The 12,600-nt window shown below is 52.2% G+C and overlaps 1 protein-coding gene across 1 annotated transcript in view; it reads left to right on the forward strand.

The window, feature by feature from the left end:
* The window catches only part of MMP24 (matrix metallopeptidase 24), a 45,864-nt gene that overhangs the window by 27,501 nt on the left and 5,763 nt on the right, over positions 1 to 12,600 (forward strand). Inside the window, exons 6-8 of the mRNA XM_064573545.1 lie at positions 7,041 to 7,202; positions 9,540 to 9,754; positions 11,816 to 11,954. Coding sequence (XP_064429615.1) covers positions 7,041 to 7,202; positions 9,540 to 9,754; positions 11,816 to 11,954 — 516 coding nt within the window. The remainder of the gene's footprint in view (positions 1 to 7,040; positions 7,203 to 9,539; positions 9,755 to 11,815; positions 11,955 to 12,600) is intronic.

Here is a 12,600-nt window from a genome sequence, read left to right on the forward strand (position 1 = left end):
GGGTGGAAACTGAGGTCTCTGATAATGCTCAACACTGATCCACCCATGGAGTAGGGTCAGATCACTTAGTAAATGGTCTAATGGGGGTGAGTCCAGAGGGAAGGGTTAGGCCGTGAATAAGAATATGAAGTAATGGATCAGAGGCTGGAGAAAAAGGTAAAAAAAGTCATTCAAGCGGAATGTGGGGTCTGAAGGTGGTAGGCTCTGGCCTGACTGGTAAGGGCTTCAAAGACCATCGTACAAGACAACATGATTCTCTCTCCTTTATGTCAACTTCACGGGCAGATAACGGGCCCCATAATCACTCTAGTATCCATGGATAACTTGCTCTTCAGCACTGTAGCTCAGTGAATGTTTTATGGAACCAGAGTCATATTGTACAGTACTAGTAACAATACCCCTCAGCTTGCAAAAGCGTTCCTCATCAGTATTTACTCCCGAGGCACTTGCTTAGTAAATAGGCAAGTGTACATCATTATGCCCATTTTTAAGATAAAGAGCTTGCGGCTCAAATGGCATAGCTGGTAGCTGGGAGCACCAGGGCTCGAACCACAGCCCAACCACCTGGTTGTGCGACTAGGGGCAAATGATCCACTCTCAGTCTCCTCGTATATAAAAGGAGGGACTGGACTGGGTGATCTCTAAGACCCCTTCCAACACCAGTGTCACATGATACACAGCCCAGGGTGGGGGGCATCCAAACATTTAAACAAAAAAGACATGGTCTCTGCCCTCCGATAACCCACAGTTGAGTGGGGGAGACAATGTGTGTGTAAGTAACTCTATCACAAAGCAGGCTACTGAAGGATGTAGCAGAAATATCAAGAAAATAAGAAAATGCAGAGGGAGCCTGGAGGAGAAAGGGATAGAGGATTCTGGCTTTTAGATGAGAACAGGTAACAATTAGCGTGTTGATATTCTAAGGCCTGTGTCAAGTGCTTTCCACATACTATGTAGTTTGTATATATTATTATTATCATCCCCATTTTACAGATAGGTAAACCAAGGTATGTAGAAACATTAAGTAGTCTTCCTATAGTCTCATAGTCGGTGAATGGTGAAATAAGGCTTTGAACCTGGGCATTATGAGTCTGGAGCACATACTCTTTTTTTTTTTTTTTTTTAAGTAACCTCTACACCCAACATGGGGCTCAAACTCAGGATCCTGAGATCAAGAGTTGCATGCTCTACTGACTGAGCCAGCCAGGTGCGTCCCTAGAGCACATACTCTTAGCTACCAAGCTAAGCTTCCATGGTTCTCAGACTGCAGGGCACACCAGAATCACCCAGAAACCTTTCTAAAGAATGCACATTCCAGGTTCCAGGCCCCTAACCTCTTGCTACTCTGATTCTCTGATTCTGGGGTCAGGCCTGGGAATCCACACTTGATGTAATAAATGCTCCAGGCACCTCTGATGTAGGCGTTCCATCACCTTGAGAAACACTGTCTTGATCCCCAGAGTTTCCCTCACTTGTCTGGTCATAAGAATCCCCTGGGGTTCTTGTTATAAACAGATTCCTATGTCTGTCCCCTGGGCATTCTGATTCTTGAACTTAGGCATGTCTGGGAAACACAGGGCATTCTTTTTCCTCGGGTATGCTTCAGGCTGAGAGCAGACTCCTACAGGCCCAGTTTCGCAGAGGCTGGGTCTGGTGTCTGGGCATGGGGCAGCCTCCTTGAGAACATTTCAGATCATTGCGTGGACCAGGGATTGGCAACTCTTGGCTTATCTGTCAAAGGGTGGTTTGGCCAAGGCTCAGCCTCGGCAAAGATAGGGAACTGTTAAATTTCTCTTTGTCCTTTGCCCTCTTCAAATGTTGATCCTCTTTTCTATCCAGCACCATTTCCTCTGTCCTGCTATCCCCTTCCTTCTATCCTGGGTGTGCTTCCTGGCTTTCTGAACAGCTATTCTTTCTCCCCTTCTTCTTGAATCAGTGTCAAGGAAGGGCTGTCTGTGCTAACTGATAAAGTGTGAGGAGAGACTAACATTTTTGAGCCCTGTTACGTGCCAGGCACAGTTAGCTGGCAAGATTTTAGTTATAGCCCTGATGGAGACAGATGAATTCTTAAAGGGATGTTGGCTAGCAGAGGCACCGGGAGGACACTCCTACTAACTCTGCCCTCCCCTTCCCAGCTCTGGGGTTTCTGCTGCCTGCAAGCCCTCCTTGCTGTTGGAGACCTGGGGCCCCATCTCAAAATCCCAAGAGCTTCCGGTGGTATATGTGGGAAGGAGCTGGGACCTGTGGATGGGCACAATCCCAGCATCCTCACACCTGTCCCACCCCATCCTGATGAACAATCGCCAACTCTGATAGATCATCCAAGATGGCCGATGTCTTCTTTGGACAAGAGTCAGGAATTTTCTGTGCTCTGGAAAGCCAAGCATGAACTGTTCAGAAGCAGCCCCTGACCTTAGCAACAGGCCCCTGACAGGTGAACTGGAATGCAGCAGGTTGCCCTAGGACAGTTTCTGGAAGGAGATGAGAGGAACCAAGATTTATGGAGCACCTGTATATTATCTCGTTTAATTTCCACATAAATTCAGCGAGGGAGTACGTGGAGCCTTCCTGGGAACTTTGTGTTTATTGGCTTTCTTCTCTCTTCTAAATTCCCATTATGGAAACCTTCAAACTCACAAAAGAAGGGAGAATGATAACATGAACCCCCAGGCGCCCACCGCCCTGCTTCGGCCATTCCCTACCTGATGTCACCGCCTTCATCTCACCTTCTCTCCCCCTGCCACTTTTATTTTCTGGCCGATATATTTTAAAGAAAATCCTTGGCACAATATCATTTCACCTGTAAATACTTTGGGACATACCTCTAATGGATTATTTTTAACACAACCACAAAACCATGATCAAACCCAAAAATTTTTTGATAATTTCTTAAAATCCAATTCCCAGTTTGGGTCCATTTTCCCAGAATTACCTCAGAAACGTCCTTTACAGCTGTTTGCTTGCATCAGGATCCAGACAACATCCACATAGTATACATGGTTGACGTCTCTTAAGCTGTTTTCATTTACAGTGGTCAGCTCGCTTCCCCACCCCCAACCCTGATGAAGAAACCCGGTCACTTGTCCCAAGTATAGGCATTTGGTTTGATGAGATTCAGATCCACTTTTAACACACCTCCCTTCCTCCTATATCCTGAATATTGGTCAGCAGACCTACAGGCCTGACTAGACTCACTTTTGGGCAAGAGCTTCCTAAGTGGCGGGGGTCAACCCTCCTGCGCCACACCGGGACGCTCGACCGTCCCACTGTTAGTGGTGCCAAGGGGGAGCGGCTGCCTCAGGTGTGTCAGCCTGACCCAATCACTATAAAATTCTAAAAAAAAAAAAAAGTTACTCAAGTCCTAACCCCAAAGTCCTGACTCAGAAGCTCCCCCATCTGTGTGTTTAAAAGGCTCTCCTAGAGAACCACTGGATGGAAGGGTGGAAGGGTGATTCTGATTCTCCACGTCACTGGAGTCTGTGTGAAGGGCAATGTGGCCCACCGTGCCTTCCAGCTGCTTTCGGGGGCTGCTTCCAGGCACCTGCTGTCCTCATCTCTTTCCAGCGGGCCAAGCACTGACGTCTAAGTTCACTAAGCTCTAGTGAGAAGGGAACCCAGCCCTGCGGGGAAGGTGACAAGACAGGCAGAGTCACTGAGACCAGCCTTCACGGAGGAGAGCCCTTCTGCGATGGCTTCTGTGACTCTCCCTGCCACCCTGGGAGTCAGACCAGGCAGGGATCCTCGTTTCCCTTTAACAGATGAGCAAAGTAAAGTTTCAGGTGGTTATAAAAACGCACACCGTAAGTGTCTGAGCCAGGTGGGAACCCAGGATTCTGAATTTTTAATAATCGCCCCGGGTTGGTTCTGCCACAGGTGGTCCACGGACCACCCCTGGAAAATCACCGAACGTATGGCACTGCTCCCTACTGGCTGCTATCACCCAGCCCTATCCAGCACAAAGCCTGCCCCGGAGGAGCTCACAGTCCTGGGGCAGAAGAGAGCATGTGCTAGTGGCTGTAACAGGTGGGGGGGGGGGACATAAAGATGATTCAGATAAACTGCTGGGGGAGGTGAGGAGGGAGCACTCACTGCCAGTGGGGGAGATCAAGGAAGTCTTCCTGGAAGATGTGGCAATGAGCTGAACTTGGAAGGAGTAAGGCTATTCTGGGTGGAGGGGGCAGCGCTGGCAAAAGAATAGAGGCAAAGGGAAATGTTATAATCTTTTGGGGGGTTGGAAGGGTCAGTGAGATGGGACTTAACAAATACGGAGGTTCCAAGAGAAGGAAATGAAGCAGAGACAAGGCATATCTGAGTAGCTGAGTCAGACGTCTGGGGACTTGCGAGGAGGCCGCAGGACTTGAGCTCCCGGGCCCGTGGGAACACTCCCTCTCGGGGATACTGGTCCTCGAGCGCAACTCCACGGGAGCCTGCTAGTTGAGAGCAACCCGCAGCTCTGTGCCCAGCGGCAGTGTGAGCACTTTACATACCCTGCCTCATCCACTTCACCCCCATTCTTAGGATGAAGGTACCGTTATTCCCTGCATGTTACAGAGGAGGAGATTTAAACTGTCACGGTTGTGACATGGTGGGGCTGGGATTCGTGTTATTCTGGCTCCCTCAGACTCCACTTCTGGCCACTCTGCTTCCTTGCTTCTCACCCTCTCAGAGGGTAAAGACCCTAACAGCCTCCTGCCCATGAAGTCCTGGAATCTTCTCCATCCTTCTGCTTTTCCCCTCACAAGCTCCGGGGAGTTCTTCTGCCCGTCTCCCCTCTCCTTCCATCTCCCCAGAGCAGCCCCCACTGAACAGTCTCTTGGGTTTCTGTGCAGTGGGATGCCAGCTCCCCAGCTCCTCTCTGCCTTTCAGTCCTCGGAATCAACCCACAGTCCTCGTTCCTTCAAGGGCTGTGCAGGGACCCAGGTACAGGGGCTATCACAGTAATAGACACAGGCTGAGAACAGAGGTTTAGAGTCTTGCCAAGTGCTCAGAGCCCTGCTCCCTGGTTCCCAGCGGAGGTCCCTGTGGATGCCCCCCGAGGAAGAGCCTGGTCAGGAGACAAGAGGCCCGAACAGCTTGTCCCAGGTCGAAGAACAGGCGAGGAGCAGAGCCAGGCAGGACCGGCCCCCAGGAAGCAGAGCTGCCTTCCGCTGGCTCTAGTAGCTGCCTTTGTTTGGGATGGAGCTGAGAGATGAGCTCACCCTTCCCCGCTGCCAGAGGAACCAGGACCCGAGGCAGGAACTGGGGGCGGCCTGGCCTCCTCCTGCCAGCTTGCCCTTCCCCAGCAGAAGGCCAGCCCCAGGCTCTTGGCCAACCTTGCACTGATCTTGTCCGTCCGCACTTCGCTGAAGACACTGGTGGTGTCAACGGAGAGGCAGGCATGCACTCCTCTCTTCCCAAGACCTTAACCAGGAAGCCCAGAGACAATCCCCAGCCCCCATGACCCTCACGGGGCCCTCACCTGCGCTGGGCAACTTAGCCAGTGACACTGGAAGCAGAGTAGGCACTAGGACTCCTGACCTCCTCCTGGGCTCCTGCAGCCTCCCCTGCACGTCAAGGTGGCAGGAATGAGCTGCAACATGCCTCAGGGCTGGGCAGTGAGAGGCAGAGCTCAAATGCCAGAGGTCAAGGCAAGCAAGAGGTTATAACTGGACAACAGCCTGCCCAACTCCCTGTCCCTTGTGTTCCTTTCCCAAAGCTGGGGTTACTTAACCCCCCCACCTTTATCCCCCAAATCAGGCCTTGCTCTGTCTCAGGCCTGATCCAGAGGCTCAGAGGAGTTGGCTTAAGAAAGTCCGGTAGCTGGAACCACACTGGCCTTGTGCTTCCTTTCTGGTCGATGGGCTTGTTCCAGGCACCGAGCTGCCATCTTCTGTATGCTAACAAGAGCTATTAAGCAGCGCCACGCCCTTTATGCATATTATCTTATCCAGTCTTCGCATGACCCTATGAGGTAGGTATGATCTCCTCATTTTACAAATGAGGACATTGAGGCTCAGAGGGTAGACCTGTTGGCCAAGTTCACAGCGCTGGTGGGGGTAGAGCTGGAGATGAAGGTCTGTCTGGCTCACGGGCCCACGTGATGACCACCGTGCCATGTTGCCGCCTCAGCTTCGTGCTCGGGATCCCGTGTCCCACTTTCGGCACCTGGACCTTATTGTTTTCACTCGCATTTGAGTCCCTGCCTTGATCTTGGCCATGGTTCAGTTCTGTCAGGACTGAGATCTTGCCGGACGGAGCGCTGCCTCGCAGTCAGGGCCCTGCCTGCCCCCCAGGTCTCCTGAAGCTGACCGCCTGCCCGCTGCCCCCAGACCTCCCCTGGCTTGGCCCTTTTCATCTCTCACCCAGACCCTTCTCCCAGCTTCCAGCCCGGCCCCACCAATGCCCTACCTCTGGTCTTCCTCCCCTCTCCTCCCTCCTCCAGCCACAGTGCAGCCAGAGTGACTCATCATGTTGCCACCCCCACTCCTGTCTAAACCCCCCACTGGCTAAGGAGCCAATCCAAATTCCTTTGCGTGGCATCACAGAGCCCCACTTGCCAGCCTGGCTGACCTCATCTCTCTCTCTGCCCTCCCCTCGTGCTTTGTTCCAGAGCCAAGTGGAATGAGCCTGCTTGTCCCTGGGTCTTGTTTATAGCGTTCTCTCTGCCAGGAATGCTACCCCCACCCCTCCCTTTCCTACCCTCCGAGTCCATTCTCCTGACTAACTTCTTATCTTTCAAGAGCCGGCTTAAACTTCACCTTTATGAAGCTTTCCCTGGACATCTTCAAGTTTAAATCACTCTTCCCTTTTCAGAATCCTCACTTGACCCTTACAGACATCTATTAAAGCACCTGGAACATTAATCTCACTTATTTTGTTTCTCTCTCCAAATCCCCCATGTATCAAGGTTCCAAAAGGCAGGACTGTGTAGGATTTCTCTGTAGATCCCAGGGTCCAGCATAGGGCCTGACACAAAGCCTTTGCTCAGTGTTTGCTGAAGCAATGGATTGACTGACACCTAAGTGGGTGCCCTGGGCACCTCCCCACCCCTCTCTCCACAGGGAATGACCTCTTCCTGGTGGCTGTGCACGAGCTGGGCCATGCACTGGGACTGGAGCACTCCAACGACCCCAGCGCCATCATGGCACCCTTCTACCAGTACATGGAGACACACAACTTCAAACTGCCTCAGGATGATCTCCAGGGCATCCAGAAGATCTACGGTATGTGGCAGGGGAGAGGGGGCCTCTGCTCTGTCTTCGGGGCTGGACTGTGACTCCCTGCCTGAGGGGTTGCGGGGGGGGGCACTGACATCCATCACCATAGCCGCTGTCCGACCTTTAGAGACTTCTGAGGTCTTTGCCTGACCCACTGGGAAACTGGGGGAGGGTCTGAGCTGCCAAAAGTGAGCGGAATCCCACCCGCTCCCTCTTCTCTACCTCCTCCCCCTCATACACCTCCCCTTCGTCTCCTGTGGTGCACTTTCAAGGGGACCCCCACCTCTAGTCAAGAGATTTTTTTTTAAAAGATTTTATTTATTTATTTATTTGAGAGAGTGAGAATGAGAGAGAGAGAGAGAGAGAGAGAGCACATGAGGGGGGAAGGTCAGAGGGAGAAGCAGACTCCCTGCTGAGCAGGGAGCCCGACATGAGACTCGATCCCAGGACTCCAGGATCATGACCTGAGCTGAAGGCAGTCGCTTAACCAACTGAGCCACCCAGGCACCCGTCAAGAGATTCTTAAACAAGAAAAAATGAGAAGCTGGACTGATATTTTGATAAGATAGGAAAGGCCTCCCTCCCAGTTCCCTGTTCACACTGGTATGTGAAGGCCTAGTTCTTACCAAGTCAGTTGAGATGAGAAGACCAGTTACTGGAGCAAATGCATGTCAGCATAGCACAGGCCGCCTCAGCCCCCAGGTTATGAAGCACAGGAGGAGGGCTCCCTCCGGAGGTCCTGAGGACCTCACAGAACAGATGGCCCCATGGAGGATGGGCAGGATCTCCCTCAGTGAAGCAGTGGAAAACAGGACAGGGGAGGTAGGGACTGGAGATATTTTGAAAGTAGAATGGACAGGATTTGCTGATAGATCAAACATGGTGGTGAGGGTCAAGGACAACACCAAGATTTCTGGCTTTTCGAACTGTGGGCCAATAGGATTCATCAGTCTGTTGCTCAGAGATCTGGACTGGGATATTGATTTGGACTCTTTGGTGTCCAGTTTATAACCACTAGCCACATGTGACTATTGAAGTTTAAATTTATATTAATTAGAATTAAATAAAATTAAAATTTTAGTTCCTCTGTCCACTAACAACTAGTCACTCATTTCAAGTGCTCAACAGCCACATACAGCTGGAGGCCTACTGTATTGGACAGTGCAGATATAGAACATTTCTGCCATCATAGAACATCCTATTGGACAGCCCAACACAGAAGGTCTTTAGAGCCATGAACCAGGATGAGATCACTTAGGGTGGTGATTTTTAACTAGGGGACTCATTGGAATTACCTTGGAATTTTAATAAAAAGTGCCCACATTCTCAGAGATTGGGTTCTAATTGGTCTGGGGTGCTTTCTGAGCATCAAGAGTTTTCAAAGCACTCCCAGTGATGCTAATACGCTGTCCAAGTGAGAAAACTGATCTGGGGACAAAAATAGAGAAAAGAGGACCCAGGAGCACTCCAACCTCTAGAGTAGGGTGGGTGCAGAGAGGTTGCCAGCAAAGGAGAGAAAAGGAACAGCCCGGGCGCCTGGGTGGCTCAGTCGTTAAGCGTCTGCCTTCGGCTCAGGTTGTGATCACAGGGTCCTGGGATCAAGTCCCACATCGGGCTCCCTGCTTGGCAGGAAGCCTGCTTCTCCCGCTCCCCCTGCTTGTGTTCCCTCTCTCGCTGTGTCTCTCTCTATCAAATAAATAAATAAAATTTAAAAAAAAAAAAAGAAAAGAAAAGGAACAGCCCGTGAAGCAGAAGGAAAACCAAGTCGGTACAGGCTCCTGGAAAAGTGCTTCTCTGATCTTGCTCCTCAAAGTGTGGGCCTCAGACCAGCAACGCTGGCATCACCCGAGAACCTGAAGAAATGTAGAATGGCAACCCACCCCAGACCCTCTGAGTCATAATCTGCATTTTATCAAGATCTCTGGATAATTCAGATGCACATCAAAATTTGAGTCCGTAACCCTTGGATTTGGCAACATGGAGGTCACTGGAGATCTTGACAGACAGGGCAGACGCAGTCTTGGAACAGGATAAAGAAGGAAGGGGAGAGCGAGTGAGGCCGGCATGTGTGGAGGGGGCAGAGGAAGATGGTACGGGACATTGAGCCTAAGAAAGGAGCTCTCTCTTATAACAGAAGAGAAGAAGAGAAGATACCAGATTTGCGGGTGAAAGGATGAGAGTCCCATTTAATGGCTCTTTTCATCTATTTTCTTAAAGATTGGGGGAGAGTAAAAAATGGGAGAAGAAACAGGGGGCTGGAGGGTAACAGACCCCAGAGCTGCCTGGGTGGTGATGAGGCATGGGCCCTGGGAGGCCCTGTCTAAATGCAGCCCCTCTCTCCAGGACCTCCAGCCGAGCCCCTGGAGCCCACAAGACCACTCCCCACACTCCCCGTCCGCAGGATCCACTCACCGAGTGAGAGGAAGCATGAGCGCCAGCCCAGGCCCCCCAGGCCGCCCCTAGGGGACCGGCCATCCACACCGGGTGCCAAACCCAACATCTGTGATGGCAACTTCAACACGGTGGCGCTCTTCCGAGGCGAGATGTTTGTGTTTAAGGTAGGGCCAGTCCACTGGCAAAACCCAGATGGTCCCCGGCACTCATTCCCTCTCTGTGGAGCAGGAGAAGGCTGCTGCCCTGGGATTAAGCCTGCTTTGGGCCTGGATGCCAGCTGGCCTGGGGGCCAGGACATGGGGTCCCTTTCTGGTGCTGCCGGGTGATTTGACTTGTTTCCAAGAGGGCGGCCGGGGGACTGGTGATCCTACACCTTCCCAGGGGTTAATGCTGGGGGAAAGTGCTGGAGAACTGCTTCTGGTTAGTGACTTCGAGCAAGTCACCTCCCTTCTCTGGACCTCAGTTTCTCTGTCTGAAAGCTGGGAGTCATCCCCCTAATGAAGGGTGTATGAAGATCAAATGAGTGCATGGCTGTGAAGATAGCAGCTTGGAGTGGGGGCTGGCACGGTGGTGACTGAGTCTGTCTCCAGATCCCACCAGGGTTGAGAGGCCGGTACCGAGGGATGTCTGATAGAAAGCTGGCCAGGCTACATCTTGTCACTTGTCCTGTCCCTGTCACTTTAGCCATGGGCTGACCTGGTGGCAGCCTGTTTGCTGGGTGTGCTACAGACTCTGAGACAGTGTTTGGAATGCAGGATTTCGATTAGGAAGTACCTTTGGGATCAACATGTGCAGGAAGGAGGGAAGGAAGCAAGACTGGCAGAAGAAGATAAGCAGCAACTAGGCCCATTGCAGAGTTGGCCACCCCCACAGGGAGTTCTGGAGCTAGAATGGCCCATCAGGGTCATCCCACATTGGGACCCAAAGGGCTGGGACTCGGTCCCCCCTGCTTCATTCAGTCATTGGATGAGAAGGGGTATGACCTTGGGGAGCTCTCTGAAGCTGAGGCCATCCCCAGGGAGGCTGGCAGTTGAAAACAGCCTGCTGACCACATCCTGGGCCACCAGGGCAACAAGCCCTCCACTGAAGGGGATCTGGCCAACGTGTCTCCGTCACATGGGTGGTTGTAGGGGGCTGCCCCACTCCTCTCAGGGAGTTCTCCCAGCAAGCTCTGAGTACTGAGCAAGAATCAGGCACAATGGGTCAATGACAATCCTGCCTCTCACAGAGTAGCTCTAGGAAAGTCATTTGGCCTTCCTTAAGACTCGGTATATCTCAAATCTACTTAACAGACTTGTGAAAGTCAAACTATGGTTTAAAAAACTCAATGTGAAAGTACTTTTTGTAAAACATCTTAAAAAAAAAAAAAACTTTCTAGTTTTTGTGCCATCTTTTGCACATCACATTCATTCTTTTGCACTCTAACCCCCCCACAGCAACTAGTCAAGTCTGTGTTTGATCATCCCCATTTACACGTGACAAAACTGAGGTCCTGGTAGGTGACAGGCCTTGCCCGGGCTGCCTACCAGCTACAGGCACTGCAGAGGCACAAGACACTAGTTTGAAGAAGAGGGCTTTGATTAGACTCTTGGCCTACTGAGCTGCCATTTATTCAACATCAACTACGTGCTCCCTGCTGTTCTAGGCACTTTGCCCATAATCTCCCATCCGATCCCCATTATTACCCCCATTTGTAGGTGAGGCAATTGTGCTGTGTTCACGGTCATGCCGCTCTGAGTGGAGGAACCCGAATTCGCACCCAGGTCTTGAGGGATTCCCACAGCTTGCTTCCCAGGGCCCTTGCCCTGCTGGGTGGAGCCAGCCAGCAAGGGGGCACTCTGCCCAGGCTCAGTGGCCAGCTTGGGGAGCGGCCGCGGATGTCAGTGACTCTCTGCTGCCCTCATGTGGCCACCCCAGGCCCAGGCATCGCCCCTTCCAGCTCCTCCGCACCTCATCCCTGCACCAGGCCTGGGGCTGTCCATATCATGGCCCCTCAGACAGCAAGAGCCATCAGGAGGCTTATTATGAAGAGAGTTCATGGGCATCCTGTCTTCCTCACAGGGCACTGGAAGCTAGAAGCAGTAGATGCACAGACATCACGGAGGGTTGCAAGGCTGGGCCCAGGGGAAGCTTTTGGGTTATTGGGGCTTGAGCCCCAAGGGTGAGATCACTAGGTTGAGGCAGGGCCTGCCATGCCTTTTTCTCCCCCCCTCACCGACCCCCAGGATCGCTGGTTCTGGCGCCTGCGCAATAACCGGGTGCAAGAGGGCTACCCAATGCAGATCGAGCAGTTCTGGAAGGGCCTGCCCGCCCGCATAGATGCAGCCTACGAAAGGGCCGATGGAAGATTTGTCTTCTTCAAAGGTAATACAGCCTGTGCTGAGAGACCTGGGACAGTTCCCTGACCTTCTTGGGACCCCCTTGCCCCATCTGTACACTGAAAGAGGTGGGGTGAGAAGCAGATGCCCTCCAAGGGCCCCTCTGGCCCTAACAGAGACACTGACTTCTGACAAGACAGATCCCTGCAGGTGGGCGAAGCACAGTCTGGAGGAATCAAGTCATGAAGTGATTGCTGAGGGTCTGTGTGTGCCCAGGTTGGCGGGATAATAAGGTTCAGCCACACTGGATGGTCCAGGAGCCTGAAGACCATGCAGTGCTCCATGGGAGGCCAGCCCAGCAGTTCCGTAAGAGTTGGTGGGGAGGAGGTCACACAGGCTGGAGAGGTCAGGGAAGGGGTCAGGGGGCAGTTAGCATGTATGACATGCCCCCCCCACCCCAGTGCTAGGTTCTTTCACTTCCATTATCCTGAGGTGGGCCCAGCCCAGAAGGGTAAGATACAGTTATGAGACTGACGCGCTGCCTACTGCGCTAAGGAGGCAGGTCAGAAGGGTAAGATACAGTTAGTGAGAAGTGAGGAAAGCAGTCCAAGGGGAAGGGACAGCTCGGGTACACTGGAAAAGCTTAGAAGATTCACTGACCGGCCACAGAGCCACACGTCGGAGAGCAGTGA

Source organism: Mirounga angustirostris, unplaced genomic scaffold (genome assembly GCF_029215605.1).
Source record: "Mirounga angustirostris isolate CCGP_5_RB_7025 unplaced genomic scaffold, mMirAng1.0.hap1 SCAF_10, whole genome shotgun sequence".
Lineage (NCBI taxonomy): Eukaryota > Metazoa > Chordata > Mammalia > Carnivora > Phocidae > Mirounga > Mirounga angustirostris.